The sequence below is a fragment of the Strix uralensis genome, chromosome 5 (assembly GCF_047716275.1).
Source record: "Strix uralensis isolate ZFMK-TIS-50842 chromosome 5, bStrUra1, whole genome shotgun sequence".
Lineage (NCBI taxonomy): Eukaryota > Metazoa > Chordata > Aves > Strigiformes > Strigidae > Strix > Strix uralensis.
Genome location: NC_133976.1, coordinates 89,716,006 through 89,731,011, shown reverse-complemented (window position 1 = coordinate 89,731,011; position 15,006 = coordinate 89,716,006). Strand labels below are relative to the sequence as shown.

The 15,006-nt window shown below is 39.1% G+C and overlaps 1 protein-coding gene across 3 annotated transcripts in view; it reads right to left on the bottom strand.

The window, feature by feature from the left end:
* The window catches only part of PACSIN2 (protein kinase C and casein kinase substrate in neurons 2), a 62,414-nt gene that overhangs the window by 10,067 nt on the left and 37,341 nt on the right, over positions 1 to 15,006 (bottom strand). For all 3 annotated transcript variants that reach the window (XM_074872182.1, XM_074872185.1, XM_074872183.1), the window contains 5 exons: positions 6,069 to 6,225; positions 5,094 to 5,329; positions 4,239 to 4,394; positions 2,983 to 3,158; positions 202 to 322 (listed from right to left, as the gene is read on the bottom strand). In XM_074872182.1, the coding sequence (XP_074728283.1) occupies positions 202 to 322; positions 2,983 to 3,158; positions 4,239 to 4,394; positions 5,094 to 5,329; positions 6,069 to 6,225 (846 nt within the window). The remainder of the gene's footprint in view (positions 1 to 201; positions 323 to 2,982; positions 3,159 to 4,238; positions 4,395 to 5,093; positions 5,330 to 6,068; positions 6,226 to 15,006) is intronic.

Below are 15,006 nucleotides of genomic sequence, written 5' to 3'. Positions count from 1 at the left end.
AATCACCTCCAAATGTTGGGGGAATGAGGAGAGCCCAATGGAAATCAAGAAAAGAAAACTACTATGACTTGTAAAAACAAACAAACAAAAAAATCACTGCTAGAAGCCTGAATTTAAGAGTTATACCAGAAAGGAATACGACAAGAAGCAAAGAGGAAAAACCAGACGAAACAAGTCTGGGTTTTAAGTACTCTGCCTTACCTCAAACTGAGGCCAATTCATTGACATCCCAGGACCTTGATTAGCTCTGAACCACCGCAGGTCTTCAACAGCATCTGCTGTTTTGATATTCTGTTCCAGTTCACGGTAGATATTTTTGTAACTGCAAAACAAATTTGTCTTCAAATTTAGTATAACATTTTGAAACACGGCAAATCCCCTAGTCAGATTTTTAAAAAAATTACTTCAAAGTTCACAATAGTGTTGAAAAAACCTTACAGCAAGACAGACTTTTTAAGGCTGACAGACCTATTAGCTGCCTGTAAAAGCAAGAGCAGTCCAACAAGTAAGCTTGCTGAAAATTCACAAAAACATAAAATCCTTATTTGCCAGATTTTAGAATTATGTCTCATGTAAGGTAACTTAATTGGCTGTCACTAAGTGTAAGATTCACGTAGGATTGTATTTAAATTACTGAACACCAGTCTGGAAGTTTCTTGAATTTAAAAGCATGTGTACAAGACAATAGAAACTGTTTGTGATAAATCTGTAACATTCTGTGAAAACTCCTGTCTTAATCCAATGAGAATTATAAGTCATAAAAATAGAAGTCTCAAACCTGAAGTAGTATTAAATGGGTTAAACCTTTTCCTATGCAGGTATAATATCTGCTAACTGCTTTTGTTGTTGTAGGTACTCTGTGATTTTACTAAATGGTACTATTTATACAAAATATTAAATACTATAAAAAAACCTCACTATTATTATCTCTTAGTCTGATTGTTTTTCATTAAAGTTGAGTTCTCATAACTATGAAGTATTTTACAGAAGTCACATTGCAGATACAGCTTCGGTCCCCTGCTCCTAGACCATGCACATAATGTATTTGCTCTACAGACTGTGACTACAAATACAATTGTTTTATACCAAAAACCCAATATATAACTCAGAGTACAAAGAGGTCTTAACACAACAGCTACAAGGCTTACAATAAGAGAAGACAGACTAGCAGTTCTGTGTCAAGCTAGAGAATTTGGGGAGATCCTTCCAGAGTCACACAAAATTTAGAATTAGAATTCATTAGTGCTACTTTGTCAGAGTCATATTTTCTCAAAATATACTTCCAAATTTGTCAATTTCTGTATATTACTTATCTGCTTTAACATGTATGCAGTATGGGTTTTTTCTACATCAGTGGTTCTTTGAATGTATTTAAGCAATAGAAAGGCATGTATTTTGAGAAAGGGAATGAATAATTTTGAATGACTCACTAGCCATCAGTTAAATCAGTGATAAACTGGAGGTCTATCTGTAGAAAACAGGGCAGGGCTGCTTTCTGGACCGCTCTTCAGCATTATTAATCTTGAGAAAGTTAAAAATCAGACTTCCTTTAGGGTGTTTATTCTACACTTTTTATCTCTGTGTATTAGAACAAGCAGAGATAAACAGTGACAGTTGCTTTATCCCTAGTTTTATCCTAATAGTTCTTTATTTGCACTTTATTAATGTATCGTAAGACTAATTCTGGACCTCCTAAGTATCTTAAAAGGAAATGATTGCCCCTCCACTTGGTCATCTTCTGTAGCCTTCCCCCAACCTTGCCCTTTAAGTCAACTCTTTGTCACTTATTTCTGTTCTGTAGGTTTTTTTCAACCCGATTAAACTGAATTCAAAGAGGCAGCAATCCTAATGATCAGAGTAAAAAGAACCTGTCTTCCACAGCACTTCCATAAGAACTTTGAAGCAACACAAAATTACAAAGATGCTAAAATAAGCGACCTTGCCCTTACCTGTTGCTTGCTGTTGCCCCTATGTCACCCCCTTTGCTTATGACCACACTGGCATTCAGGGTTAAAACTAAACTAGATTCTTCTTGCCCTAGGTTACCCTGGCCAGCTCCTTAACTCCACCGCTTGGACTGCCATCAGAGTTCTGTCACTGGCAGAAGAGGGACAGAAATGAGCAGCCAGCCAGGAGCACACTTGTCTCCTTTTAGCTGAAGTGCCCAGAGTGCACATGGAATGCTGCAGTTCCAAGTGGGATGTAAAAAGCCACTAGTGTTACAGTAGTTGCTGCAAGTATTCCAGTGTCTGCCTTCTCAAATGCAGAAGAAACAAAAACATTCTAACCACTGTCTTGCTGACATACTGAAGTAGCTTAGAACCAAAATGGCCTGTAGCAGTTGATGACATGCCACAGTCTGACCAAATAAACTGTATGGGCTCCGCTTTGAGCTCCCGAGCAGAAGTTTATTGGAATGTAGTCAGGAGGGTCCAGGGAGAGAGAACAAAGTACAAGACATGCTTTATACATACCGCAGTATAAAAAGTAGACAGAGATGGACAAGAGTTCAGTGACAGTCAACCAATGGATCTTTAACATTCATCCATTAGTTTAGGTAATTCCTTTAGCCTGAGCTCTCATTTTAACAATAGATGTGTTTATGCTACAAAGTTCATGCTGTCTTACACTAATAAATTCTAGCCTGTTCTCCAATAAACAATGCAAGACACACAATACACCAAACCCCTCCTTTCCCAGTCTTTGCTCCAGCATTTTTAAGTTTTAAGCTCCGAATCCTTTCTAATTGGCACACACTTGATTATAAAAATACAATGAGAATGAGGGTTTCTTGGTTCATTTAACACTCTGTTAAATAAAACTAGCAAATGTTAGGGATAGATGCTAATCTCATCTTAGACAAAACAAATTGAAGCAACACATTAGAAACAAATCAGATTCCAAATTCTGATCTGCTTGAAGAATGGATTACTTTTCACTGAAAAGTATTAGCATTAATTTTGAAGTCTTACACAGTTTTACCTTGCAACATTAGACAAGTCAAGGTGTTTTTGAACTTCCAGTAACACTTCTCGAAAGAAACGTAAGCGTTTTTCCTCAAACTGCTGACATTGTTCAAATACCTGCTCCATGTTTTCCATATATTGAGGAGTGGCATTATCTAATTCTTTCAGTGATTTTTCATACTTTTCTTTTGTCTGGGGGTGGAAAAACAAACAATTAGCAATATATTTTATTACTACCCTACATAACAGACTCATCAATGTAGTAACTGCCAAGATTTGGGCCAGAAGTCCCCAAACTGCATTCTCTTTTCCTGACCACAGTACCTATGTCAGGTCACAACGAGAGTTATCGAACAGAACTGCAGAGCAGTTACGAGAAAGTTTGAAGCCTCTTCTCTGGCTTTTTAACAGAAACCATGACAAATGTTAATGTAATACTAAAGATAAAAACCAAAGGAGCCACAGAGTAAATCAGAGCAGGCAGCCTTTCTAGTTACAGGTCCTACATAAAGATCTCCAAACAATTTCAAAGTGTTGCCTTTTCCCCTTCAGTAATATACGTAATCCGCTGTGAGTTATGACCAAAAAAGCCAAACACTGTATACACCCATCCCCGTGCACATAAACTGCAATATGCTGTGATCTTGGTGAACAGGGAGAACCTCAGACTCTACACTAATTTACAGAAGTAGTCCACAGGCAGAAATGAAGAGATCTACTTGATGCAACAGATCAAGAATAGCATTCTCAGAGGGAACAGATGTCTCGAAGAAAGTCACACAAGAAAAGCCTTTTGGTAGCAGTCTGCTAACAAGAGAAACCAAACTGGGCAACAGAATGGCATTTCCATAATTGTGTTTACTTTTATTTAAATGGATTGTATCAGGTTACTTTCTTAAAAAATACATTCTGCAGTCAAGAATGACTACAAGGTTAGGTGCTGTCAGCAGGCTTTAAGCACCTCGCCCACAGCCTCTCAAGTGAAACAACTCGACTCTCACTACTAAATGCGTACAACTCTGTCCTAGAAGTTTTCTGTCCTCTCCTGCTTCCTTCCCTCCTGAAAGTACTTACCTGAAGTAGAGGCAATACATTATCCCTTCTTCACAGGAGAACTTGGCAATGACGTCTGCTTTGGACAAAGCTCTAGGCTTTGCTATAGGACCATTACTGAAAGCCCACAGCACATTAAGGAAGAAAAAAAAGCTTAAATATGCACAAGCTACAGGTTAAAAACACTGCACATTAACAGTGTGCTAGCGTACAGTGTACCTTTAGTACATCTTGTTTGCTTCTCTCCACTTTGTCTTGTAATTTCTTAAGTTGTTCAGGATTTAGTGCTGGATCAGCTTTGCTGTTTGTTTCTCTGGATATAGCCAGTTTCTCCTCTTTGCAGGCCGCATGGTATGCTTTCTTTGCAGCTTCCACCTACAAAGTAGATTTAAATCTCTGCATCTGGGACAGTTTATACAACAACCATGAACTGAATTGTTTAGCCTTATAATCATGTTGCAATGAAGAAAGTGTCAGGCTTTGTTTCAGGATGTTCCTTTTTTATCCCCCCCCCCCCCCCCCCCCCCCCCCCCCCCCCTTTAGGCCAAGGAATGAGCAATATGTAAGAACCAAAGTAAGGAAATTACTGCAGTACTTATGAATCAGTACTGTCTCACCATGCAAGAAATGTCACTCATACAGCTTAGAGAAGTGTGGAACAGACTCAAGAAAAGGTTTACAGAAAGTGCCCAACAGAACATTTTTATCTCATGCCCATGTTCTCCTGCTCCCCTTCTTCTACAAGCCTGTTATTTAAGAATAACGTTGCATGACAAGGAAAGAAACCCACAAACACTTTTCCCCTGCTCATTTCTTCGAGCAATTCACAACTTTCAAATGCATGAAATCAGATATTGTTAAAATGATAGCTTAAATTCCAGTTTTTCACTGAAGTCATCAAGATTAGTAGACACCAAGAGAAAAACACTTATTTTCAGAAGACGACAGAAAGCAAGAGATCTTTTTGAGAAAGGAGGGTCCAGCAGAGAGAATAGGGAGTTTACTCCCTTATAGAGATTTGAGACATTAATATATTGTAACACAGGATATCTAATACATAATCTACTGCTGTACCTCTTTCAGCTTTTTTGCCCAGGGTTTCTGAGCTTTCCTAAATCCATCTTCTGCTTCTTTGGTTTCCTTAAATCCTCCCATCATTTGCTTATGAAAGGCTTCCTTCTGCCAGTTCTTGATTTTTTCAAAGTCTTCATTCATCAGTGAACCTTTCACTTCTAGATGTAGTTCACTCACTTTTTCAGCTTCTGACATAAAAGCACACCAAGCCCTTTCTACTGTTCCATACTGTGGGCCTAAACACAACAGAAAGTGTCATTCTCAGTAACCGTCACCCACATGGAACTTATATTCCCAAGAAACTACCTGAAGCTATTGATTTATATGCACTTGTAAACAGCAATATTAATGCAAACCTAGAAAAGGGAATAGTTTCTTTTCAGATAGATTTAGAATATTACAAGTTTTTACACCAGAGGAATTAATACTCATTTAGTCTGGCCTCCTCCTCCCTGTACCATGACTCTCAGGATTCCGCCTGTTAGCTCCTCTGTGAACTGCCTTCAACTTCTCAACATCCTTTTCGAAGCAGGGATAACCAGGAAAGGACAAACTACTTCAGAATACAATGGTATCAGATTAGCCTTCCATTAGAGCAATGCCTAGCTCTTTTATTACAGCCTTTCCCCCACAACCACTGCCCCTTATTATTCAGACACACTTTTCAAACTGTTCTATACCATTAGTTACCGAGAAACAGCCAGTTCTCTAGAACTGAATCTGCTTGGATACCTCAACACCAGAGGCAAGATTCATTTGCTTCTGTAAGAAACAAGCAAACTAGCAAAGGAGCAGGGCTTTGTTTGTAATCATGAAAAGCTTGATCACTTGTTACATTACTGAGCCTTTTGCAAAGGCTCCATTAAAGGCTAAAAAGTACAACATTTCTACTTTGTACTTACCAAAACAAAGATAAAAAGAAACATTTCTTTCCGTTTAAGAAAGTTTTCAGAGTTTAAAATCAGAATGTATTACCTTTTTCCACAAGCTGTTTCCACCTTTTTGCCCATTCTGTAAGCTGCTGAGCATAGACCTTCTCTATTCGGGCCCGTTCGTGAATACAGTTCATGAGATCATTGCAAAGTCTGTGACCATCATCAATTCGTTTTACTGTCCGCTTGTAATTTCCAACCTATAAAGAAAGAAATACTTAACAATTGCTGCTTGAAAGCTCCAAAACCAAGATAAATCTCTAATTAACACAAATACTGTTTCCTAGGAGCAAGATAATCTACTAGTAGGAATTAATCAATTATAGCATATTTTTCAACTAATCTTAAAACCTAACTGCAGTAACACCACAAAGGCCACAAGTTCTCCTGTAAAAGAGTTATTAATTTTAAAAGTGAAAGCTTTATTATATTTTATTAGTACTGCAATGTAATTACAGGCAGTCATCACAATTGTTCTGCATTATTATTTCTTGGTACTGTTTTAGATAATCAAGGCATTTAACACAAATACAGGTTTTCCCTCTTCCATGATTATTAAGTACCTAATGCCTTAATTTTATTCTGTGTTTAATCTTTCAGGATTAATAAAGCTGCAAAGACATGCAAAGGAGTATTGCGACATCTCTATCAAGCATAATAATATTTTTTGTTTCAGAAGGCAGTATGGAGAGAGCAGAATCACTACATACACAGCAGAGAGCGGATGTGCCCTTTGTTACAGCTGTGCTTCACTGCTGACAAACCAGAGAGCACCTATGCCAAAAGTGGACAGTAGAATTTAATGTGGGAAGATACTGACGGCAATGACATGGAGCTCCCATACCTAGAACTAACTTGGGAATTCTAAAGAAAAAAACCACAGATGTGCAGTGTACAAGCTACAAAAAGATGAGGATATGGAGAAAGATGCACACTATATAATGAAATTCCATTAAATAATTAACAATCCTCTTTCATTTTTGTGTACACACCAACATGGAATCACCAGTCTAGATGACTGAAGGGGGGGAAAAAAAAAAGCCCGATACTGTTCCCAGAGTAATATTTCCACTGATTCCAAGGTCACTCTGGTTGGCTTTTGTAAACATTAAACAACACATAAGAACTCGGTTAACAGAATTTGCACAGCCTATTAAATATCACAGTCCGTTTCTTATCTGCCCTAACCACCTGACTGAAAAATAAAGATCAGCAGTAAGGCAGTAGATTAAACATTCAAATACTTAAAGCGTGTTTGTAATTTTTACATTTGAATTCTATCCAATTCACATCTCAAACACAGGAAACTATCCAACTTTTAGGTTCACATTTATTCAGAACTTGTGAGCAGATGTACATACAGGCCATCTGCTTGAGAAAAAACTCTTCAATATATGTAGGAAAATACTCTTAGAAGGGGAAAAACCTACATTAAGTGCTGGAACAATAAGTGACTATGCTGATAAATACAGACATATGTTAGGACTCCTCATCAAAGCTGGGGGAAAAAAATTGAAACCAGTGATGTTCCTCAAGGGTCGGGACCAGTTTAACATCTCTGTTGGGGACAGGGACAGCGGGATCGAGGCACCCTCAGCAAGTTCCCACCGACACCGAGCTGTGGTGCGGGGACACGCTGAGGGAAGGATCCATCCGGAGGGACCTGGGCAGGCTGGAGAGGGGGGATGGGCCAACCTCATGGAGTTCAACAAGGCCAAGGGCAAGGTCCTGCCCATGGGTCGGGGCAATCCCCAGCACAAATCCAGGCTGGGCGAGGAGGGGATAGGGATAGGGTGAGGGGTAACGGTTTTAAACTGACAGAGGGCAGATTTAGATGAGATCTAAGGCAGAAATTGTTCCCTGTGAGGGTGGTGAGGCCCTGGCACAGGTTGCCCAGAGAAGCTGTGGCTGCCCCCTCCCTGGAAGGGTTCAAGGCCAGGTTGGACGGGGCTTTGGGCAACCTGGGCTAGTGGAAGGTGTCCCTGCCTGGGGCAGGGGGTGGCACTGGATGGGCTTTAAGGTCCCTTCCAACCCAGACCAGCCTGTGATTCTATGAATAACTGGACAAAACCAATTCCTTTAGGCAGTACCTTCAAAGCAATCATTTGGTCACATTTTTGCTTTTGGACTAGATCCATTTCAAGAGATCAAAGAAATGTAGGTAGCATCTAAGAAAAGTATTAGTTAGCAGTCACAGATTCGTCTGAATAATGTAAAAAAAAAGTGCATGCACAACCCCTGCCTTTAAACATAAGTCACAATATAATTGAAGATAAGAAGCTACCAACATCATGAAGAAGCTGACACCAAAAATCGATAGTCGATGTATCCATGTCAAAACAGATTTCATCGATTAACAAGTATGAAAAAAGCCTCTCATTTTCAGTAGAAATAGAAAATTAGACAGTTTCAAACTAACACTGTACACTAACAAATATACATATGCAATCAAAGCATTAAGAAAATTAAATACCTCCAATTCTTTCTAAAGCCTTTGTCATGGAAGGGCAAATCATTCATCTGCTCAAAATTACTGCAGCTGTAGGTTCACAGCCAAGCTGACTGTTAAAACAGGTTATGCTACCTTGGCACAACTACTGAAACCCTGTATTAGCATCAATTTGTGTCTCCAGTTACATGCCCAGGGATTTGTGTCTAGCATGAGCATTTCCTTTCATAAATTTTCACTATTAAATCAGCATTTTAAATGCTAATACTGAATGGGAGCTGGCTAGCTCGTGGTATTTTTAATGCTTTCATTTTGTGTTGTCTGAGCAAATTCTAACCCCATGGTAATATCTAGCAGTTGCCAAATCTCAGATAGGTATTCAGAGAACTGAATTTAGCTGACTTATTGTGGTCCGCTCACTATTATCACACCAGGCCACCTTTAAAGAGCTGCATGCAGACCACAGAACTAGCATCATAGTTTAGAACCAGTATAAACAAGAACCAGGCCTACAATACTAGAAAATAACCACCCCGTATTCAAAAGAAAGCCTTTTTTACCAATATTTATACCAGCCAAAAAAAGAGTTCACTTGATTTATGAGTTTAAAGTACGTTAGACATCACATTCAAATTTCACGTCCTATGAGGAATGCTTGAATTTTGGAAATAGAGCATTTTTCTGTGTTTCATGACACAGAGCATAAAGTTATATACTTGGCATTTAACATTTTAAAAACCTAGTGGGTTATTGAAAAAATTGCATTTTAAGTTATGGACACCGCCATGCCAAATTTTTCTGAGAAGTGGGATGTGCAGCCTGCCACTGTGGGAGGCAGACTGGGAGGTACGAGAGCACACGAGGTGTTTAGACCACAAAGCCAAGAAAAGGGAAAAGAGCTCTAGCCTTTATGCAGCCAAGGAAGTACTAGGCTAACTGTAGATAAGTTAAAACAATTAAATTAAAACCCTAGAAGCACACTAAAGACACCCTGAATTCTGAAGAACAACAACATAACTTAATACATCATTTTATTCAGGACTATTTTCTCCAATTTCTGAGGTAGACTGCAAACGTTCTGCTTGACCTCCCCCTTCCCCTTCACAAGAAGTATTTGAGCTAAAACAAAAATGACAAATTCTTTTATTTGTAGCAACTGACCAGAAAAAAAAAACAAACAAAACTCCTGTGTTTCTTTGTTTCCATCAGAGCCACATTTACATAAGGCCTTGCAGCGTGCAGATGTCTCCACTAGCACTGTTCGGTACATGACCATATGATCCTGCTAGTTAGAACAACTTTCTGATCATCCTGAGCATTGGGCTGTTTCCTGACAGCAGAAGACATGAAGTTATTAGTTTCCTTGTCCTACAAATGAAATGTTTGTTTCAGGAAGGTAAATTGTAAAATTATAAACTTTCTTAGAGTTTCGAGAAGAATGAGAGCTATTTAAAAACTGTATCCTGCTTTCATTTTAGCAAGAGACATTACATGATACCAAATGCAGTTGCTGTTTACCCTCAGCTGCCAGAAAGGCTTCAAAAGGAAACAATCCCAAGAGTTTGTTTCTTCAAAATACCACTATAATGGTCACTTTCTTGATGCAATCAGTGGATTCTGTGAAAATTGTGATTCACAGCTTTGTGTCACCTCCCTCCTAAATTGAGCTAGTCACCAGTTTCCCCTTTTCCACTGCAAAAAAACACCAAGTTTTGCTACTACTAAGCCTCAGTTGATCCTATTTGGCCCCATTTATCTCTTACAGGCATATAGATGCCTTCAGATCTCCATCTTGATTAGTCAATAAAACATTCCTTCTCATTCTGGTATTTCCTCTCATGCATAAACACAGCAATGTCACCTCAATCCTTTGTCAAATCTAAGATTCTGAGAATCTGTAATAACTAGAGAAAACCCCCACGAGCTCCCTGGGATGAGGCATTTGGTATTGCAGAGTTAGCATCGGTCATCTCTCCTTTGTGACCACCAGTGTACTAGTGCAGCCAAGCACTGTCACTCTTATGATCTTCAGTGGGAATATTTAAGAGCTTACAACCTCATCATTTTACAATTTCACAGCACTAAACACAAAGGGAGAATCTTAAATTATCTAGGCTACAACTAATAGACTTTTTTTTAGCATATTCATAGAGTGGGATAAAAGCCTGTAAGGAGTTAAACACACTTAGCAGGTTTTTCTGGTACACTGAATGAAAAATAAGGGTATTTTAATTTGTTAGCAGCCCAGAAGGTGGCAAACGTTCAGCTATTGCTAAACTCCAGTCAGTTAATTCTAGTATATCATGATGATTGCCATAACCACAAATATTTCAGGAGTTTCAAATGCCTGAAGTAAGATTTGACATCAACTTTCTCCAAGCTTGCCTAGCTTATTCATAACTAGTCAGCCTTTATGAACTGGAACCATCTGAAAGAAAGTCAGTCACCATAGCACACAACAAGGGGTTTTTATAGGCAAATATTCATAGGCAGGAAACACAACAATGAGCTTTGAAGGCTCGTAGTCAAACCAACGCACACGGATGGCCAATACGGGGACACACTTACTATTTCCTGCATTCCATTTAACCAGAAGTCCTATTTCTTTCCAGCTACATCAAACAGGAAGTTTCCAAACATTTCAACCAGCATTAACATCTGTAATACTGTGGGGTTTTTGTAAATAAAAATAATTATCTTGGTGCATAATTAGCACGTACACGGTCCAAGTACCTAAGAGCACTAGCTCTGTGTAAGTTCTGTAAGTTTACCCATATAAATTCACCACTGGTAGCAAGAAAAATCCCGAGGAAGCTCTTAAACCCACAAAATCTGAAGTTAAACATAGCAGTAAGCAAACAGCTGGCAATATAAATGGAGAACATGATGTTGCTCAATGTTAAAAGGAGAAAAAATGCATATAGGAGATACAGTACTCTGATAGCAGAGTCCAAATATTTTTAAAATGAAAAAGCAAAACAGAACAGTCTGCTTCATCAGCAAAACCCATTCATGGACAAGTAACTGAAATCCCTCAGCACAGGTACACCTTTTCAATATTCAGCAGTGAGTTTGGGGAGCCTCTCCCTCTTCAATTCCCTGCATCCAACACACCCCTCTCAACAGATCCCTCATGCAGCTGACGGCTGACAGCAGCAGGCATGAAGCACAGCTGTCGGGAGTACCAAACGGGCAGGACCAACACCATCTGAGCAGGCCGTTCGTAATACAGCGGGCAGAGGCGTGTCCCAGATCAGCTGCCTCTGCTACCCAGAGTGTTGGGTTTGGGCTTTGCTTTGGGGTTTTTTTGGGGGGAGAGAATGGGAATGCATATGGTGGCCAAATGTGATTCACTCATACTACATAGGGGACCGACCTCTCATTTCTGAACAAGCTGAAAATCTTACCTTGCTAGTGGGTATCTCAGCAAACACTTCAGAAGGCAATGAAAGCCACGTGCTCGGCATCTCCCAACACACACCAGGCCCTGTCCTCCAAGGGAGCCAGTCACAGGCCTAAGCCCACACAGCTAATGCCAGTTGCTGGTTTAGCTGCTGTTCCGAATTACTATTTTTGTTTGGATAAGCAGGTATTTTCACAGGACAGGTAAACACCCCTGCAATAAATGGAGAGGGCTCCACACTGCTGATGCTAGCAGAAAATAAAGGAGAGTAAGGACGCACACGTATAAGCGGCACACAGCCTGCGAGGGCCCGGTGCCTCATCAGAAATAAGTGCTTCCATGGGCAGGGTAGCTACACCTTTTGATGTCTTACCTTGCAAGATACGCATACACTTCTACTTTGATCTCTAGGAACGCTTACTCACTGCCTTTCCTTCACGGGTATTGAAGTGAACAATAGCACTGGTCTCAGCTTGCTCAAGGCATTTTTCTTTTCATGTGACCATAATAGTGATTAGCAAGCATAAGGCCAGAGCTTAATTAACAAAACGCATCATAAAATTGGCCTGCCATTTATTATTAATGTATCGAATTCTTATGAGCATTTCAAAACTACTTCAGTAGAACAAGGCCAATAGGGTCATCCATTGCTTGTGTTTCACTAAAGCAGTACAATGTTAGAACCAACCAGTTTTGCCACCGTCTATTTTTGGATGCAAGTGGCATGAATGTGTATGACAAATGGAGATGTATTTGCAGCAGTCATGCCAATGCTGAGAGTCCAAACGACAGATGAGAAAGAAATACAAAGGGTTTCAAATTGCACATCGGGTTCCAAATTTTCCACTTTCCCTTGGAAAAGTTACTGCCATCCTGCTCCAGACCACCAACAATAACCTTTGATTACCCAAAGCATGCCACCCTTGTCAGCTAAGTAACACAGGTGAAGGAATTCCTTCTTGGACCATGTCAATAGGATTCCTTGGTCTTAAAATTCTGCACCCAGAGAGAACCATCAGCTTAACCAGATACATCAGGTACACTGAGGCTTATTAGAAAAATGAAGAATGAAAGAAGTTTCCATTTCTTATGTAAATTAAGGCATTACTACAACTTCAACTCTGACGAAATCCTCCACTGTTACTGTGGCAATTTTCTTTCAGAATGTCTTTCACTATTTTGCAATTGTTTGCTCTCTAAGCAAGCTTACATGAAAACACGTATGAAATTCTTTGTCTCCTAAAGTACTTCTGTTTGGTAAACACCTCGACAAATTAGAGGAAAATAAAAGATTTCTTCTCCTGAAAAGGATTTATCATCCTGATAGATGTAGTAGGTTGGGTTAACTAAATACTGAAAAAATTCCTCAATTTTATTGGGAAAGCTGCTGCTATTTCTATTTCATGCTAAAGAAAGATGTATATTTCTAAAAGCCTAATTTTTTGCTTGTATCAGCTGTTCTGATACAAGATACTACCTATGCCTGAGCCTTGTCCTACCCACATTTTTTGACTGATATACCTCCAGTAAGTCAACACCAAGAACACAAGTCCAAACAGCAACTTCTTCAGTTCCCTCTCAACAAGGGAACTATTTCCCAACCACAAATCTGAACCTGATAACAATATCTATGTAGTAATAAAAAAATACTAGTCTTTGAAGGAAACAAATTGCTATTCATTCTGGATTTCAAGCATTGAGCTTGACTTTCAACGCCACAACTGGAAGTTTCCATGAACAGTATTGAAATAGCAACCTAATAAAAAATGCTTCCTAGATTAAGTAACCTGCACTGAATTGCTCCACGGACAGTCCGAGCACACGCAACCAGACAAGATCAGAGCAGTAAGTTCAGTGCCATGCAACCATATACTGTAGATTCACATGGGAGAAAACTGCTAGTAATTATCTTTGTAATAAGGAAGCCTAGCAAAGGCAGTAACAACTCCAAGAGAAAGCCAATGCTTCTAAAGCCAAAACACTGATTAAGAACCAAGTGTTTCATTTCCTAAAGACAACATTGTATGAAATTTCAGTCAACAGCAATGACAAAAACATTGAGGTTGGTTTATCAACATTTTATTAAGTACAGTTCTTACTATCAGTTCAACAGAACGTCAACATTCAAGAAATAAAAGTGGTTTAGTTTCAGAGATATGCAGTGAGCAAAAAAAAAATTTTCACAGTAAGTTCTTCAGATAGGTCCCACACCCAGCCACCTCACTCTTTCCTAAATGTCTTTCAAGAAAAAGACGGGCTTTGCAGCAAAGGTAAATAAATTTGAGCTATTTTGGAGTATGAGGGAACTCAAAAGCTCACCCTGCCAGACTGTCTCTTCGGTGCCATGGCTAAGTTTAAATAGTTTCACTGCTTTCAGCTGTGGCAGTAAAACATAGCAAGGTGGATTTTTAACAAACTGCAGGCTGGCTTTAAAAACAAAGAAAAAAACCCCCTATCATGTCAAGTATCTTAAAAACCTCTAATGAAAGGGTGTAAACAACAAAATCTGGGGTAATGATACAACTTCCAAATTGTTTAAGAGTTTTTTTTACTTCTTGTTACCTGAGGCATGAAGTACTGAGGCTGGCATTCCAGAGACACTGCATCTTTTCTAATCAAAGTCAGACAAAACACATTGATCAAAGCAGTTTAGTTATCCATTTCAAGAAAGATTAAGACTAGAATTCAAAGTTGTAATCTTCACAAACAAAATAACTGATTCAGAACATATGGAAAAGAGACAAGTTTTAAACTAAAATTCAGTCCTATTTAGTTTGGAATGATGGCTTCAAACCAGAAGTACTTAAACAAGAGTTTGGTAAGTAAGTTCGACAGGCTTGCTGTTAGCTTCTGCATGTCACTTAACACTGAAAGTTATTCTTAAGTTAAATTTATTAAGACTTGCACAGGACTTCCTTTACTTTTGGTTTGTGTTCTACCAAAAGCAGAAGCCTGGCGAGCCTCCCCCCTCTTAACTCTCATCTGAAGGGTAATTCCTGTCTTACTGTTTTGTCAGGCTTCTCTGTAGAAAGGCAAGGTTTAAAGTCAAATGATACATTCTGCCAAGGCATTACTTGGCCTAAGCAAACTGCTGGATACCTTAATTAAAATTACTCAAACAATTAAAAT